General features: G+C 47.5%; 5 protein-coding genes across 5 annotated transcripts; 2 read left to right on the top strand and 3 right to left on the bottom strand.

Moving 5' to 3' along the window:
• Positions 1–394: 394 nt before the first annotated feature.
• On the bottom strand, positions 395–3270 carry LY89DRAFT_633891 (uncharacterized protein). Its single transcript, XM_018211362.1, has 9 exons — positions 3136–3270; positions 3056–3083; positions 2337–3003; positions 2120–2199; positions 1807–1960; positions 1646–1748; positions 1470–1594; positions 1203–1422; positions 395–1150 (listed from the first exon to the last, which is right to left on the bottom strand). Exons 1-9 carry the CDS (start codon positions 3163–3165, stop codon positions 578–580), a joined length of 1980 nt encoding a protein of 659 aa, XP_018078412.1. The 5' UTR covers positions 3166–3270; the 3' UTR covers positions 395–577.
• Positions 3271–3534: 264 nt separating this feature from the next.
• LY89DRAFT_10482 (uncharacterized protein) lies at positions 3535–5527 on the top strand. Its single transcript, XM_018205034.1, has 2 exons — positions 3535–4149; positions 4200–5527. The coding sequence occupies exons 1-2, from the start codon at positions 3630–3632 to the stop codon at positions 5360–5362; spliced, it is 1683 nt and encodes a 560-aa protein (XP_018078411.1). The 5' UTR covers positions 3535–3629; the 3' UTR covers positions 5363–5527.
• A 368-nt stretch (positions 5528–5895) lies between these two features.
• LY89DRAFT_548869 (uncharacterized protein) lies at positions 5896–6498 on the bottom strand (the record flags this gene model as incomplete). The annotated part of the gene is made up of 1 exon (XM_018208279.1): positions 5896–6498. A coding segment is annotated over one exon (603 nt), but the record flags the coding sequence as incomplete, so codon positions are not given.
• A 9324-nt stretch (positions 6499–15822) lies between these two features.
• LY89DRAFT_662826 (uncharacterized protein) lies at positions 15823–16377 on the bottom strand (the record flags this gene model as incomplete). The annotated part of the gene is made up of 2 exons (XM_018212670.1): positions 15823–16118; positions 16200–16377. 2 exons carry the CDS (start codon positions 16375–16377, stop codon positions 15823–15825), a joined length of 474 nt encoding a protein of 157 aa, XP_018078409.1.
• A 584-nt stretch (positions 16378–16961) lies between these two features.
• LY89DRAFT_727097 (G protein-like protein-coupled receptor : GPCR, secretin-like protein) lies at positions 16962–18609 on the top strand (the record flags this gene model as incomplete). The annotated part of the gene is made up of 4 exons (XM_018219119.1): positions 16962–17046; positions 17098–17336; positions 17388–18161; positions 18208–18609. The coding sequence occupies 4 exons, from the start codon at positions 16962–16964 to the stop codon at positions 18607–18609; spliced, it is 1500 nt and encodes a 499-aa protein (XP_018078408.1).
• Positions 18610–18688: the final 79 nt, after the last annotated feature.

Below are 18688 nucleotides of genomic sequence, written 5' to 3'. Positions count from 1 at the left end.
TGTCGTTGGAAATCGTCACTTTAAACTTGATATCTTATTCTACGACTTCTTTGAGAGAACGAAGTTCGGCGGACGTGTGGGCTAGTGAGAGATGTACACTGCATTGAAGACTCGTACATCACTCATAAGCATTCGGGGAGGAATCTTTAAACACCTGGGTGATGTAAAAGCACAAAAATGCTCTGCATTGATGAAATTTGATACTGACAGCTCTTGTCACTTTATGCAAAAATCTATAATGTTGACAGACTCGAGGAGCGTCTGTATTAGTGGTTTGACCCAATTTTCGCCTAAGAAAAGGGGGGCCTGAAATCACTGCTCTCGCTTGGACTGAACCACAAGCATCGATCGTCACAAAGTGCAAAGCAAGGATCTACTGTCCTTCCGGTATTGTCTTGAAAGTAAAGGCCAATAGTTAAATTTATGCAAATGCTAAACTCTTCTCGCCCTTTTGTGGCAGAGCCAAGAGTAACCCAACACCAAACACCACGCATGGGTATCATATCGTTTCTCATCTCATCTCAACTCGTCTCATCTTATCTCACATCAAAGCACCACATCCCAATGACCGCTCCTATCAAAACCTGCTCCTCGACGATCCCCCTAACCTTGGACTCCTCAAGTTACTCCTCAAATTCTGCGCCGTCTTGTCTTTATCCTTCGAGTTCTTAATAGCTTTCCTCTTCCTGATCCCGTCCAGGATATTAGAATCCAGCCGCCTATTCTCGTTTGGCGCCGCAATAGTAGCTCCTTCTAACCACTCTACCCTGATACTGTTAGGCTTGTTGTATTGTTGTTCTTTGAACCAGAGCTCGAACTTGATGTCCGTCGACCCGATGACGACTCGGACTTCGTGTTCGGCGATTCGCCATTTTTCGCGGGAGCCAATTTTGTACCATGACTTGTGCTCTTTGACGATCTCGAATTCGCTCATTGGTACCGAAGAGAGGTTGGATGTGATGTTGCACAAGACGAAGCAATCGGCATGATCCGAATTACTTGGTAGGCGATGTATGTCAGCGTGTGAAATGACGACTCTGTTTCTCCATATCCGTCTGTTATCATTCGTCTCCGTCTTCTCTTCTTTTACTTTGCACACGATCTTTGTAAAATTATGAGCAACGTGTTTGTCGATGTCGATCATTTCGCCCTAGAAAATCGTGTCAGCAACTTTTCAGTCAATTGACATCAATCGTACAAACCTTCTTGATCATCCAATCGACTTGATTCCTTACATAAAGAAGCCCGTTGATTGGGTCCTTGTAAGGAGTTTGGTTGATATGTTGAGGATTATCTTCGTCGTAAGGCATATCGCACAGAATACCATAAGAGGCCGGGCAGATCCGCCCAGTCAACACATTTCTGTTTGTTGTGATTCTCTGCATTCGATCGATCACCAGTCCTCTACAAACTGCTAATTGCCTAGAGGATATCAATGAAAGAACATCTTGTAGGTTGAAAATACGTACGGTTCGTCAGATAATAAGATCTCGAGATATGGTGCGGCCTGGTGCTTGTTGAGAACGAATGCGGTTCGAAGCTTTTTGAGAAGATATGGAGAGCTTCCCAAACCACCAGACAAAATGAGATAATTCTAAATTGTCATCAGTCAAGCCCTCTGTTTCATTTCAGATGTTCTTCTTACCACGAATCTACCAGGATGTGTCTGCCTCAGACGATCCAGCTGCTGTCTAATCACTCTGACTATTTCCCTCACTTGAGGGTCAAACAAGTCCTCGAAATCAGAGCTGTTGACATTGTCAGCAAATTTCCACTCCTTCTTAAGATTCCTGCTATTTTACTCACTGTGAGAAAGTCATCTTGCCTCCTTCAATTCCAGCCTCTCTGTTGGAAACCCCTTCGTCGAGATAAGGAACAGTTACTGTGAATCTTGGAGTGTCTTCCGTTGAAGCATGACCAAAACTGCACTTCCACATCTGAAATTCTGTGCTGTTCATCACTATAGACAAATCAGTATACACTTTTGACGGAGATCTAGGAGCTAAGGAGCTCATCCGAGCAGTTGGAATGAATCATTTCCTAAGGTTTTGCTCCCGAGGTTGACCACAAAAGGCTCGCCTCCTAGAATGAATACAAAGTAGGGGAAAATTTGACATACTCGTCCACGAAGTATTTTCAGCAAGATGCAAGCGTCCGGCTCGAAGGCGACTGTCGACCAAAGTTTCGAAGGCTGTGTCACTAGAAGACGGGCATTAGCTATTTGATCTTTCACAAGGGTTGAAGGGTCCGTTTCACGAATCTATGCCTAGCGGTCAAAGCACAGGAGGAAATAGATGACGGATCAAATTCAAGAGGAAAGAGATGTCCACACTCACATGTTTGTAGACCCCACGTCGATACCAGGAACAGTGGTTAGTTCTCGAAGCTCAGGTCTCGCCCCTCGGGCAGTCATTTGTTCGAGAAGTGCAAAATCAGTCGTTCCACCACCAGCGTCACATACCAATAAAATATCACCACCATTGAGAGATTTTGTGCTGTGTTTTGCAGCGTCCACCGCCGCCGCCTGAGGTTCTGTGAGACCAAAATCTAATGTATGATGGGTTCCTCTGCCAAATCCCGCCTGCCTCAGCAGGTCTCGTAAGGTAGTACTAATCTCCTGCGACCTGAATGTGGTCGGTAAACTGAAAATGAACTCAACACGCCGCGCGTGCCAATCGCCCATGATGTCTTGAAGGTAACGACTAATGTATGTGAAAAGACATGACATATAGTCTCGATACCACCTTCTGACTTCATCAATCGTTGGCAGGTCATTATCGGGTACTTGTCTTCGACAATCCTCTAGGTGAGCCGGGTCAAGATAACGCTTAAACCATTCGTGTTTTCCATCAACGAACTGGCAAGGGAATCCCCATTCCGGAGAGCCACCCATTGGAGGATAATGCAACACCGTAGGTACTTTTCGGTTCGACTCGTGAGCTCGCATGGGCCATTTTTGGATGAAAATGGGAGCAGGCATATGCGTCCTAAGATAGGAAACACCTGGGAGGCCCTGTAAGGAATAGTCCAGAGAAGGGATTCCGAAGATACTGACCAGTAAATGTCATCCCAAAATCAATCCCCTATTCGCAATTTCAGTACACAATTTATTGGAGGGTAGCCATTTAGACGCACCACAACGATCTCTGGCTGCATCGAAGACATGCTTCCTGTCAAAGTTTCATGAAGAGACGAACTCGCGGGGAATGGTAACTATTTTACAGGGAACGACAGAGGAACAAGAATTGAGAGCAGCGAGGAAATTCCGCCTCACATGTCTGACAGCCGTATGAGCTCGTTTCGGGGCCGTTAAAAGGGCGAACCGTGAGGCTGGGCGGCGAGGCTCTAGGTGGCGTAATCTACACCGATCGGTGTGACCCAAGACATGGCTTGGCTGTGTTCTTCCGGGCGCTTGCGCAGCCTGATGGATGAAACCCATGATTCAATAAAAGACGCACGTCCAAATTAGAAAACGCCTGCAGTGTGCATTGTGTTTGTGAGAATGAGGCGGTCCAGTCAATTAGTGGTAATACCCTTCAGCCTTCGCACATGCAATCCCCCCAGCCGAGATCTTTCCTCGTAAAAGTTCAAGATCTCCGTCGGACTTTGAAACTCAATTAGCATGCAAGATGAACTCTCCAGTATCGAGGAAATCTTTCTCTGCTCGAGTGTTTGGCAGCGCTCGGGATAAACTGGAAACTCTTTCGGTGTCCAGGCAGCCTCCAACGCAAGCTCCCACACGAGTGGAGAGTTACCGAACTACCCTCATGAACCTCGATGATTATCTTCCACAACCCGAAGAAGATCAGAAAATTGCATCGAAAGTAAAGCAACTTCAGGGCTTGATAGAGGCGCATGCAATCTATCATTATTACCACGACAGACCATTGGGTCTTGAGACAGAAGACATACAGAATCTCTTACAGAAGAGGCTCTTCAAATCAGACGACGAAGAAACGACGAGAAGACTCGCAAGCAATCTGCTTAGACCTTCTCACCGAGCAACATTTATTCGAATTGTAATTGCGAGAGCATTGGTTGCAGCAATAGATCTTCATGGCGAGCCAGCGAGTTCCCTTCTCCCCAAGGAGATTGTGCTGTTCATGACTGCTTTCAAGAACACCCCTCGTTTAAAAGATGATGATCCAGGTGCGTAATAACTCTTACCAGCCTACGGATTAAACTAATAGTAAACAAAGTGGACGAGGTTGCCTTGTGCGAATGGCGGAGACTGGGGCTATATCTGCTCACTGGAGCGCAAGACAGAACCGTTCAGCTCCATAACACGACTTTGAGAATTAACTTGATGGTGGATTCGCTTGATGAGATATTGTGTCCCTTCGCGGAACCAGATCACATCGGAGTTGGTGGTGGAAGACGATTAGGAAATCTCCGATCAATTGTCACCGCAGCGACGGACATTGGAGTGCTTCTTTTCGGCCAACCTTGTGGTTGGGAACTCAACTGGAAAAGGAGGCCTACAAATGATATGCATGGAGCAAACATGACACCAAATGGTCTTTACCAAATCAATTCGCAGGTATCCCAGCAGCAGTCAAATGCTCTAACGGTACGGAGTTCAACATCGCATAGCGATGTGCTGCCTCAGTTACCCCCAGAGCAGCGTAAAAGAAGAAGACGACTACAGATAGGGAGAAGTCATTCTACAAAGGAAAAGGAGAGAGACAAGCCCGAAAAGTCTCGCAAGGATAGAGACCGCCCGCCTGTAACCGCAAGTATTATGAGACTTTCAGCTCAGCAAGATGGGGCATACAGTGAAGGAGCACCTATGTATCGGACACGCACCGGCGAGACTCCAAATCAGTATGATGGTTCGCAGAATTACCAAGGCTACGATAGACAACAATTGGCGGAGCAAGAAGGGTTCCGATCTTTGACCCAAAGGTCTCGATCCGAGCCTCACTTTACACCGATATTCCAGCAAGAGGCTACGCAACACCGCAATATAAACGCCAATTCAAGTCCGCTGAGAGAAATTGAGATTAATGGCACAAATGAGATATTCATTTCGAATGCAGGAGTCGAAGATAGTGTGCCATCAACAATTCCAAGTAACAAATACGATAACAGCTTGCAAACGCCGCAGATAATTCCCGGGGAACGACCAGACCCTCCACCGAAGCATATCGGAGCACAAGAATCATTCTTGGATGGACCTGATCAGTCGAGGTTCAGACGAGAATCACGCACAACAATCGTACCTCCCAATCAGCCTAGCCGACCCATAATATACTTCCCTGCTCTCATCAAGGTCAACGACGAGTATGGATGCAAACTACCTGAACCATTGTTGGTATTGGAGCCAATGATAGATAGGTCTTTCGTAACACCGTGGTATTAAACGGGTTTATTGATGCCCGTTTGGAGGACGATAACTTGAAAGAATACATTCTGTCACTAGCGAACAAATCTAGATGGTATCTGAGAAGTTGTAACATAAAATCTAAACTTGATTTCTTGCCGTGAGCCTCAAATGACTTGAAACAATATCTCATGTCTTGATGGCTCGATATTAGTTTAAAGAACAGGACTTGCAACCTATGCCAATCACACAACTCCCTCCAAACTCATGACCTAGCAGAGTGTTCCCAACGCCATCAAACAAATGCCAAACCCAATAACGACTCATGCCAACATAATAACTTTAAACTCCAATCGTGTCTCCCAAATTCAGTAGCTTCCAATGTACTCTCCAAACTCCGACTCTTCAGCTACAGAGTCTATCATCGATCCGTATCTCGCACGACTCATGGTTCGATAAAGATCTCTTTCTGTGGGGAGACTTGCAGACGAGGGCGCAGGCGATGTTTGTCCCGATTGAAGAATCTCGGATACGGTAACCGTTGTTCCTTGCCGATATCTATCCTCAGATCGTAGCAGCATGGAGCTCTTGCCCCTCAGGGCTCGCTGTTGACTCGGACTTCTCAAGATCTTCGTCTCCGTTTGAGGTGCCAAGTGGGAATAGGGTTGTGAATAAGTTGGAGGATTATAAGGAGGAGGAGGAGGAGCGAATTGCGAAGTGTACGTTTCTGGAATGTATGCAGTGACGTTGCCTAAACGTTGTATCACTCCCACAAGACTTGTGTGTGCCATCCTTAAGACATCCTGGCGATTGGCAAATTTATCTTTGCCTTGCAAAACCCATTTGAATCTACTTGGAATCGAGATGCTGTTTTTGACGTCGCGTTCCACACGATAACCTCGAACCAGTTTCCCCAGGTTGAGTGCTGCTTGATCCAACTTCTCAATACACCGCTCAAAGTACTGGAAATCAATTGCAGAGAATTCGGTTTGCCGACTTGTCTTGCGGCTGTTTAGCTGACGCCTGGCATAGTTGATGTCTCGTTCGGCATTGTCAAGAAGCTCCAGACAGATCGCCAAGTCCTCGTCCGCAGCAGCAAGCTTGTAGCAATTTTGTATGAGTGTAAATGTACCGTTGACGACAGTGATCGAGCCTGCCACGGCAGCCGTAGCGATCATAGGCATTTTGCGGCAGATCAGCAGGAACCTAGATCAACAGGAACAGAAAGCAGATCGACGAACGTGGTAAAGAAACCGATAGATCGCAACCGTGCCTGGCTCGACTTTTGAAGATCGACGTACAACTTGATTGAGGCTCGGTGACAAAGTTCAGATTAGCTCTCTGCTTGTCTGACGGAGGGTCATGCCGTGACTGTTCGGCGGAGCCTTGCTCGAGATGTCCAGCCAAGCTCGCAATCCACGCCCATGCCTGCCATCGGACTAAAATGGACGACTGGCCCAATTCACGAACTATCACATCTGCAGGTGTGTTTGAGCCAAAAGATTGGGTCTCCCTCGCAGCCACTGGCTGTATGATGTGCTGTCTTGCTTCAAGAATTGCTTCAAGAGCGGAAGCGGGGAGCACAGTCTCACCACTCAAACGCCGGCAAATACGCCACGGTGATACTCGTGAGAAGGCTTTTGCAGAATCACAGTTCACGACCGTGTGACTCGGGCTTGCGGCTGCATGAGCTGAGCAGAATTGTCGTTCTGGTAGGCGGTCCGCATATAGGGTCGAGTATGAAAAGCAAGCATGATTACCAACAAAAGAGGGGGGTCCAATCATCATCGCACGGTAAAAAACAGAGCCTCGTGTGGAATCTTTCACGAGAAAGAGGGCATTCGCAAAAGCATGCAAACGTAATATGAGGCTGCTCGCTAGTCTGAATGCAGACACCTTCGGTCGACAAGCTGGCATTCTTGGTGAGTGAGGCTTGGATGGATTTGGGGGTGAGATGTCGTCGGACTTTGAAATGAGGCGCCTTGCTTGCCGCTTTAGTTAGAGCCTCTTAGTGGGGTTGCCTTGTGAAGGAAATCCTCATATGGTTCGCACTTGCACTTTTGGGAGCTGAATCATGGGAAACTATCTTGAATTGAGCTGAAAATGATCTAAAAATGACTATGTCATCGATTGGGGGATAAATTCGGCCGGGGCATTTAAGGAGGCTCTGGACAGGTTGACTTGGTGCGGCTTTGCGCTGTAAGTCGTTTGGAATCAGTCATTGTGCCTTTGCTTTTTTTGGGAGTTGAAGAACACGCACTGAGAAGCCTCTAAGCCTAAAGTAGAGACGTCCAAGTTTGGGACTGTCTGAATACTCAAGCTGAGGTATCTTTCCCTCCTAGCGAGGAGGAAGATATGCGCCCACCCATTCTGCTTGTCCATTTCAATTGCCATGATATATTGTTTTTTATCTTGCAATCTCAACAGTAATAGAAACACAATATATGAACTTTTACTTCTTCATCGACCCTTTTCCCCCACTACCCGCGAACATTTTCCCTAAAATCCAATACGGCTGGCTAAATTCATATCGCTCCCTGTTCTCTACACTATTCCCTCATATTCTAAATTATTAGATTCTAAACCATCAATCATTGTAAGAGCCCTAGCTTCTTCATTCTTTTTTTTTCATATCGTTGAAAGAAAATCCCTCGCTGAGTTGACTTTCCTCCATGAGGGAAAAATGAGACTTCATGGACTCCTAGATTCCTGAAAGTTGGACTCAAGCAGACTGTAGTTGTCTTATGGAAGTTAGATTGGCCTATTTGTGACGCATCTCAAGTCTTTGAGAGCATGAATAGCATCTACTCTTGAGATAGCTTCACTCTTGAAACCCATTGAAATTGAGGGTTTCGTAACGCTCTACAACGCTATACAAACTTAAAGATAAAGAGTTAAAGAGCCTGGAAACAGCTCTTCAGAATTCATGGCGTTCTCAAAGAAAAAGATCTGAGTTATTTCGAAGTCAACCAGATCAGGACAGAGGTAGGTTTGTCTTTATTCGAATCTGGCAGTTTTACGATTTGGTAATCTTACCTAAGTCCTTCTCAATCACTCGGAGCGTAAGCATACGCTGAGTTTATTTTATAGTACTAAGCCAATACGATAGACAGTGATGGAAGGGCATGATATGGCCTTCTCAGCATGCTCTACCCCGCATTGGCAACTCTCATCCAATGTACCACTGTTCTAGCTCACCCCCACAAACGAAAGATCCGAAACCCTAGAGTCTTAGAGCCCAAAAGGCGATTTTCAGACTCAATAACCATGTGTTTAGCTTCGATGACTAGTTTTGAACGTCCAGTTCTCTTGACACCGGCTAGTTGGATGCTTGGAGGAGACTAGGTGTCGTCTAAAAACAAGATGAGGAAGATCAGGTCTGTGAGAGACTCTAGAAATGCCCGAACTGCTTACACTCACGATAGAGCCTCAATTGAAAGTCGAATCATTGAAGATGACGCCCTGTTCAAGCCTAACTACTCGCCATTAGACGAGCATTCTTCTTAACAGAAGCATTCTCGAGAGGATAGATATTCTGAGGTACACAAGTCCCCGTGACAACTATACCTTTTAAAACGGACAATCTCGTCATACGAAACGATTCTAGGGGACGATGAAAACATCGTACAGATATAGTACATATATCCACACAGCTTGGAGATGGATAGAAATACCACGATGCTATTTCTCTTTCCAATGGCGAGAAAATCAACGAGAAATAAAGAAAACAGACTTGAATTGGAGCATAGCTATAACTATTGTCTATACCACACCAGCTGTAGCATGAACAAGGTTCCCAGAAAGTGAATCTAGCTCGGTTTGTGCCTTGTTCTCTCCTGACGTAGAGTTGTGGGTGAATCTGTCATAAACAGATCTCAGACAGACCGTGCGAAATTGGGTATATAAACTCTCCCACGCCCTTCCTCCCAGGTATCAAAGCTGCAAAAGGATAGCAAGGATCTGTCAGGGCGCCTGGCGAGTCGACCATGTAGCTGCATCGCCCTCTTCTTCCTCCTGAATTTTGTCTTCTGAACTCAACGTGAAGCTCGCTCAGTGCGGTATTGTTATTTGCAATAGAAACCAGACAGTTGACGACAACAACAACAACAACAAGTGAATAAAGTCAGACAGATAGACATCTTAAGACCAATGCTCTTTACCTCATCGTCTCTCGGTGAGGAAATCCAATCTGATTCCAAAGGAAAATTGTCGTCAATTTTTTGACCACTGCCACCTGACCTTCCCTAGCAAGCTCTATCAATTGTCATTCAAAAACCATGACAAGAAAGACAAACAAAATATGACAAGATGAAGCATGGGTGGCACCCGGAGGTGGGTCAAGTCTAGCTCTTTTGGCATCCATTCTCTTCTTAGCCATTTCAGCAGTCTGAAGATGAGATTTGTCTAATTGAAAAGACTAGACGCTGCGAGGAGTATATATACCCCAAATACTGGCAAAGAAAAGCTTCGAATACGCAAGGTAGGGAGAGGCGTATTTTTCAAGTGAATTGATATCATTCGCCATTCCAGAGCCTCACACTCTGACTGGCATTTTGTCAAGGAACGGCCTTAAGTATAGAGGAAGAGTAACTTTTTCGAGTGAATTGGCACCATTCACCATTTGCAACAGTCAAACCTGTCTCGCTCTAATCGTCTTAGAGGCTGCTTACGAACTATAAATACATGCCCTCGATTCGAAAAGTTTACTCGTTACGCCCGCGCAAATTCTCATACCAGCAACACACAGGTGACACTGGCGTAGAGGACATGAATGAGGTCACCTAAGGATGCTGCAATTGTGAAAGCTCGTAGGGTTTCAAACGTGAATTTCTATCTCAAGCTTCCCCAAAGTCTTGCTTTGAAGCGACAACACTCGCTCTCTCCGGTGTTGACAAGAGACGGATGATTGACAGCAGCAGCTCGATCTTGGAATGAGGACTGCTGGCTCACCAAGCTCAATATGGATGACGATTGTAATAAAGACAAACAGGCACTCGACGAGAAGTCATTAAGCCTAAGAAGACTGGGATCAAGTGTTCGAGAACCTCAAGTGCCCAGTTTCACTCCGCTAAGCTCTGGAAGCCGTGAGTTGTGGAAAGAATAGCACCATATATCATTTCCTCATTATATAAGAACAGAGATCGAAGCTTACGAAAAAGTCTTTCTTTATGTAAAGACTCTTTCGTGGTCAACACAGCGTGTCGACCTCAAATTACTTCATGAGATGAAGTGTGGAAAGAATGAGTTGCTGTACATTATTGAAAGTAACTTCAATAGCTATATCGATGGATGTACAGACATCTAGAAGACAATAAGAAAGAAGATGGTGTCTGTTAATTGTAGTAAACAGAACAGAAACGGTGCTTGATCGATCCTTGGGCGTACCCGAGTCTGTTACGCTGCAAGCTCAGGTCTGAGGCGAGGAAAGACGAAGGGGAGGCTGTTGACCTCCAGTCCGCCACTGCCGCAACCCAAACAAAAAAGAAAACATAATCGCGTGCCTCTTTTGAAAACCCGAGAACTGTTTCCAAATGATATCATTCCCCAACTTCCCTCCCGCACAGAATCCCGCCTGCACCAAGCACCTTCCCCATCCAACCCGCCACAAATCTCCACTCTACGATAGAATCTTCCATCCCTTCCACTCCTTCCTCATCCAGATCTGCCAAACTGACAAGAACTCAAAAATCCAAATTCAAATAAGCATCTTGGCCTGCGCCTCTACCGGAGAGAGGTCCTGAACAGGTAGGCAAGGAGGAAGATCTCAATACAACGTACCGAGAGCCTGGCTAGGTTCCACTGCACGCCTAAACACACAGACGCCGAGAGATCATACTCAAATGAAATTATGCGCTACTGAGCGTTGACCGTCGTATTGCACGCAAGAAGAAAGCAATGCGGTTGATCCTTGGTGGAGATGTGATGGAAAAAGTAAAATTATGGGAATGGGGAAACGGAGAAAAGAATTTCCTCGTCAGTGTTTGATTCGCAGCGCCAGAAACGGGAGAGGGAAAAGAAAGTTGACATCTGTAACCAGGAGGTCAAGATGCAACGTTCAGCGGCCGCTGGACCCTGTTCCTTGACCCCCCTTTCCACGTGAAAAGCTTCGTGTTCCCACGAGTTCCTCACTTCCTCCCACGCTCATCCCCACGTCGGTCCCGCTTGAGAACGAACTATCATATCTCACACCCGGCTTCATTCTCTATCACTCTCGTGCATAAAAATAGATCAAACATAAGCAGACTCATACATAATCTGAAGCACATATCAACGCGTCTTCTGCATCCGTCAATCACCTCACCTGCGTATCAACAACAATGGGGATTGGTAGACCGGTCCATCGGCACCGTCATTCCAGGTATCGGTCCCTTCTCGGACTCTCTACTAGTCATTCCATGAAAGCCTCTCGCCTGTTCTTGCAGCATTCGACATGCATGAGAGGAAATAACAGAAATGGGGAATAATAAGCTGTTCTGAAGCATGGGTGGGGTGAGCGAATGCGGGGAGAGACGGAACTGGGCCCACTGGTGTGATTGCAGAGGGTCGGCCCATCTTCTGGGGATTTGCACTCCGTGAGCTTCATCTAGTTTGGTAAATTTGCTCCGGGGAGAATCTCAAATCCTGGGGACATGGCCACGGGATCATTCCAGAGTCAATTGTTGAACTGAAAATAGTTACCCTCGGTCACTTGTGATTGAGGGATTTCTGGGTGACGTTGATGATTTCCCTTTTTAGAGGTAGCATAAAGTGATTTATGCAGGAACGACAGAGTGGATTGTGTGTGACCAGAAATATCCAATCAAGGAGAATTTGCTGACGGTTGAGATTGGAGAGGCTGGGTTGCAGATATTGAAAGCTGAAACGCGGTGCCGAGCGAAGAGATGAACATCGGTGGAAACCGCCCTTCGATGAAAGATAGTGTTTTGTGTGACTACTGGATATCACAACCAGAAATCCCAAGAATTTGGATGACTATTTCTGGACCTTCTGGAAGATATCAAGCCGCGTTGAAATCTCAAACTTGGAACTCACACGGCATGGGCAGAACGTGGCTTTGTCATTTGGGCTCTGTGCACCGAGTCGAACTTTTACCCGGCCTTGAAGAAGATTTCTAAGGCAAGCGGCTCGGTGGTGTACCCGTTGTCGGATCTACCTCCGGTCACTGTACCGTGGATGGACGACGCGGGTATGTAGAGTGCTGCCGCAGATAAAGCCATCATCAAACGTGTGGATGGCTTGAACAAAGTTATCGGAGACGTTACATCGCATCGAGGGCTTGCTGACGGATTTGCTCTGTGTCTGAGTTGACATTTACAGAGGAAATAAGCTCAAGTTGTGAAAAATGCGGCGCAGCAGAAGAAACTGAAATCCAAAACCATGTCGGTAGATTCAACCATATCGAGGTGCAGGTCATTCACCCGCAACCGTAGACGGCCTGGAACGGACCATGTACGCCCAGAAGAGGCCATGTCGGTCCCTGTCGTGACCAGGAGAGCTTATTGAACAACTGTAACCGAATCACTAAAAGGTACGGTCAGCTTACGGAGTGTAATCAATTGGAAATTTAGCCTTCAGCCTTGCAGAAAACCGAAGCAGTCGGCGATGAACTGAGATTGCGAACCAGGTGTGCAAAAAGGGGTCAGCCGGGACAAGCCCTAAACTTCACCAAGAGAGCTCTTGGAGGCTTGGAGCTGATATTGGGTTTCCAAGTCGCCAGCTATGCCTGACGGATGCTGACAGGAAATGGGACGGATGATAGCATATCGATATTGCTGTCGTGTATCCACGTCGTACACGAGGCTGATATGATGGATATATATTGTCGTGCTTCGGTGGGAATCCTTCTGTATGAACGCCGAACGGTAACTTTGTGGTCGAAAATATGAAACGAATGACTTTTCTGGAGAAGAATCGAATCATTCGCCGTCTGAGCGAGTTGCGAACTTGCGGGTACGCTTCGTCGAGTGCGCGATACGAAGTGCAGGTTTTGGAAGTCTTTTTGCTATGCTCTTCTAGGAGAGAAAGCCGTCCCGCGTCAATGGCGTCGTCATTTCATTATCGCTGGGACCAGGATGACTATGCTCAGATGTCTGTCAGTGCGTGTGCAGAATTGACCGTGCTTCACAGGACCGCTCTCGGAGAGTTCTTCAGAGATCAGTGCTAAGACACATCAGGAATATTGCAGATTCAGTAACTTGGCGCGTTTGATCTGCATTGCCGGTGAAGAATTTTGACATCGTGGTATCTTTGGGATTGAAAATAAGGCCACAATAATGCCTTAGTACCAGCTTATACCAGAAAGAAATGTGACATGTCGTGGCATGAACTATTCAGCAAGAGCCATGATGAGGACGATCAAACTTGACAGCAAAGTGGAAGCGTGGAGCATAAACCCCACTTCTTAGTGGAAGTCTGTCATTGTCTCACTCTATCATGATAGCGGAAAATATTTCGGTTTCGTGAATCGTGAATAAACTTTTTAGCGGTTTGAAGCCGGAACCTCCTTGTGCCGGTGTGGAGAGAGAGGACAGTGTGAGGACGGCAAGGTTTCGAAGTATGGAGTAGAGTTCACAACCGAGACGACGTTGTAGCCAAACAATGATGTGTCGTCGTGATCAGTGGATTTGTACCATAATGTCAAGGCCTTATGTTTGCGATATATGCAATGCTTCACGGGGTCCAAGAATTGATTCTATACTCAGGATAAGTCAATACGACGATCCCGCACCAACCAACGTGGTTGTTTGTAGATCTTCTGGCACAGCAGAGATTCGCGAGACTCGATGCAAGTCATATTTCCATTGATATGGAAGCCGACAAGGCGGAACGGAACAGTACGACGACGCCACCAGGCTGTTCCATCTGTGTTTTGAGGCACTTTAATTGACCTTTCTCGAAGATTGTTGGGTCAGACTTGAAGCATGAGTTTTATTTCTCCTGAAAGCTTACGCTGTGTCGTTGAGATCCATACAGCTGCTCATCACATTTGGACGTTGTTCTTGCGCTTGATAGGCTTCTTCGTTTCGACAACGTTGAACTGTGCCTTCGGGCTCTTTCACCGCCACCGACGCCATCCGTGTAGATCAAATGTTGGATTATCATCGTCGGAGAAGTCCTTGTGTCACTGTTTCCAGGTTAGCCTCTACAGCAAAAGCTGCCATGGAACAGAACAGGCACGTGCCAGCTGTTTCCTGAGCTGGACCTTGGTGTCGCCGCTCGCGGGGTCACCGCTGCATGTTCTTCTCGTTGTCGTCGGACATTGTGAGTCTGGTGCACAGGGAGAGGACTTGTCTCACGAGTTGGATCCGCGATCCATCAGGCATGACCAGCCAAAGAACACTCCGCCAGCATGAGAAAGGGCTTCGAGATCAGCCGCTAAGAGGCCCAGCCTTGCCCCTCGTTGTGCCTCTTGACGACAGCGAGGCTGTTCGTTCTCTGAGAGGTCGACGACAGACCAATTGAAACACGGCGTTCCTTCGGTCATGTTCTTTGCCTCGAGTGAACGCTGTCTGCGCTTAATCATGCAACCTCATTCGGTGGGCGCACGTAAATCATCCAACAATATCGGCAATTCCGTCACCGTCTCGAATTGCAGGAGAGCTCAGAGCAGAGCGATCCTCGATGGCAGGCAGGCACTTGCATCGGCAATAGGGCGGGTGCCTGTCCTGGGAAACATTGGTAGCGAACAAGCTGTGAATCTGTTTTTGTCTCAGCGGAAGAGAATCAGAGCGGTGCCGATTTCGAATGCAGCTTCCATGCAGGAGCGACGGTGGATCGAGGTACTGTACTGTAACCCTGAGGCGTAAAGTAGATTGGTGCAGCAGTTGCACCAAAACGGCTGCTCAACGATAATGGCTAAATTGGGAAGTCGAGATGTCTAGACATTTCCACCCGATCTGTCAATCGACTCAATCTGCCTTGAGTTGCGCATTGCATCACGCTGCCATGCCGTCCAGTGGGAAACGTGGCTGGTGATGGGGTTCCCGTTACTTGTTGAGGCCGTCGTGACCTCGGGACGTAGGTGGAAGGTCGGCCTGCTCGAGTCACGCCTTCGTAACCCGTTCAACAATATCTACCCAGGTGCGTATTTGCAGTCGAATCATCTTCATGCAGTGAGTCTTTTTTTTCTCCTGGGAAGACTTTGGCAAGCTTTGGTGCGACCAATTGCTCAGGGGAGGGGAAAGGGACCTTGCCGAGAGACGGTAGACCCGTACAGGCGTAGCTTGGCCTTTTAGCTCAAGGAACCGGGAGCGAGCGGTCTCCATTCCGTACAGCTGCAGCCATTTGACCAGACAAGCACGCGACTAAGGCATCGATCGATAACATTTGCCTCACCGTTACGTCTCTGCTTTTTCACAGACTCACAGACTCACTCACTCACTCACTCACTCACTCGCCCTCGGTCAGTCCTCGACATAAGTGGCGCGCACGCGACCGCCAATTTGCATTGAGAGACGCCTGGAAATGCGGGTGGCGAATCGGGCGTCGTGGTGACTCAGTCAGCAGCAGTACGAAGCTTTGTACCCAGCACTGCCAACAGACCACTCGAGCGAGTCCTCAGCGCGCTCAGCCCAGATTGTTGGACCGCCGTGACTGGCACAGGGATACATCATGCTCTTTTCTCTTGTCCCACCCGCGACTCTCGCGTGTAGCCGTGGCTGGCCCTTCCGACGGAGACCTCGTCGCTGGTGCTCGTGGCCCTTCTTCGCACTGCCCAGTGCCCACCGCCGCCGAGTCCACTGAGTTGCCCCAAGCAGTTTAGACCGGTCCCACCTGCCAATGCTCTTGTCGGCCACTGTTCAAGCAAGTACGGGGTACCGCCGTGACGATCGACAGAATCTGCTCGCCGTGGCCTCCCGTGCTCTCCTGGACTTACTGTACCCTGGACCCAGGAGAATGGGGGAGTTCATGGACACTAAAAACGTTAGGCCCGCTTTTTCTCTCTCTCCAGCCGACAACGGTAACCTCACTCCAGTGCTCCATAGAACTTTGCTCCTTCTGTTCCAACCCCCGTTCCTCCAAGTGGGTGTCCCACCTTCTTCTTGTCGTCTCATTGCTCCATTGATACCCAATCAGTAGCCCTAGGCTGCCGTCCCGACAACCTTTGTCGACCACCATGGGTCCAGAGACTTTCCACTCGCAGACCACACCAGGCCCTGGTGGCCTTTCGCGTCCTGGCAATGCATCTCCTTCTCCCCTGACAAGCCACTTGACAAGGTTCTCATTATGCTCTTCCCTGGGTGGCTTTCCCCAGCAAATATCTTCTATGCTTGTCCTCGTACTGGATACCTTGACTGGTTCTGGCTCCTCATTTATTATCTCACTCTTTCCCGTCACGTCGAAATCTCTTTTGGCGACTCTCCATATTCACATTGACGTTCAGATATTTCATACTCTTGTCAATGGCTTCATGAACTTTCTATACTCACCACGGGCCCACGCACCACATAGCGTCGAAACAGTCTGCTCGGATCTTCTAATCCGCAATCGATTCTAGTCCCGTCGAGTTGATCAGTATACTTTTGTCCCGGGACCCCGCATACCTCAGAAGCGCGCCGTTACAAGTACAACGCACTGCTACTGGTTTCTTTCCGATCTGCAGCATCTGTTCTGTGCATTGTGTCTAAATATCAAAGTTATGTCGAATACAACGACAGTCGCAGGACAGGGCCTATGCCCAGCCCCATTCTTACAAGCTGATCTTTTTTCCACGACGGGTGGCTGTAAGTTTGAATCATTATGACCCCTCTGATCTAGTACTTACATACATACAGTTGTTGAAGGAAGATTTTGTTCTGCTATCTTGGGACCAACATGTTGCCTACCATGTCCACAGACCGAATGGTTATACCCAGACAACTTCAAAACAATAACAGACTCGGCCAGTTGGGTCAATGTGGCTAGCATGGCGTGTTCGGTATTCTTGGTTGTATCTTTTGCTGTCCTCCCAATCGAAAAGACACACCGGCATTACCTTAGTGTCTGCTTGGCTATTGGAGTGACGTTGATGCAGGTATGTTGATGTCATGTTTTGTTCTTGCCGTTGGAACTCACTCCTTGATAGCTCGGATTTATTATTCCCCTGGGCGCGAAACCAAACCCGTGTTATAATTCCATCACACCAAATGACCAGGACACCAACAAAACTTGCGCGTTTAGTGGTGCCTTTCTAATTGCAGGAGGATGGTGTGGTGTCATGTGGGTGTTTCTAAGAGCTCTAGCATTGCATCTTCAGATCTGTTGGCAAGTTGTCATCGGCAAGAATTTCATGTGGGGAGCATTGGCCGCTGGCTGGGGCATACCTGCCATTGGATTGACTGTTGCCATGGTGTTCAGTGGGGTCTCTTTTCGATTCGGAGACACCTGTCACATCAACCACAAGAACAGTCTCGCGGATTTATGGATCCCGTTGTTGATCTTTGCTGGTGTCACGGTCATCATCCAATTTGGTACTTTTGGATACTGCATCAAGGTCTACCTGGCTTCTCTTACGGACGATTCGACCACAACCAACAGTTCAGGAGTTCGATCATACAACAACAGTCTTCGAGGTACAATCTCACCTCGACAAGCTTATCGAAGGATTCGTCGCGTCATCGAACTTCAATGGAGAGGGATTGTCATTGTGTTACTCATTATTGCGGATGTCATCTTCTTTGCTGTCGTCTTTGTGTTCATGGACGATCTCGAAACGAATATTCTCAAAAATCCTACAAAGTCTGAAGATTGGTTGGCATGTCTGGTTAAGACAGGAGGAGACAAGAACGCCTGCCTCAGCTTTGCTAATTCCCTTGTTGTCAATGAAGCTACCGTCATGTCGGTGCTCATTCTACTATCCGTAAGTCTATTATGCTTGTCACATTACACGTCACTAACACCTTCAGTTGAACGGCGTGTGGTGCCTTCTTCTCCTCGGTCGGTTTTCCATGTTCACAGGCTGGTACGAAATGGTCATGGGCAAATTCCGACCCAACAACGAATTCGTCAGTGCCGACGTCCGAGCCTTCAAAGATCCCAGGGACTACGAAATGCTCAGCCGCGATCGCGAAACGGGCAAGACCCCTGAACCATTAGTATCTCAACCTATTACACCATTATCACCTTCGGTTGCAAAAAGCGGCCGAGAAACCCCAGATTACTTCTCAAGAGAAGCACGATATCAACCACCAGCACGATCATTTTCGAATCCAAAACCACCTCAGGGTCACGGTTGGGACCCGACAGCTACGCAAGCGAGGCCGTACATGTATCCGGGAATGGATCCTCTTTCTATGAATAAGATATGAGCACTCACGTGCGGCGGTCATCTGTTTTGAATATCTTTTTGCGAGCATTTAGCGTTTTCTTGTGTGAATATTTCACTTT

Source organism: Mollisia scopiformis, assembly GCF_001500285.1.
Source record: "Mollisia scopiformis unplaced genomic scaffold LY89scaffold_1, whole genome shotgun sequence".
NCBI classification, from domain to species: domain Eukaryota; kingdom Fungi; phylum Ascomycota; class Leotiomycetes; order Helotiales; family Mollisiaceae; genus Mollisia; species Mollisia scopiformis.
This window is presented reverse-complemented; position numbering and strand designations above follow the sequence as displayed.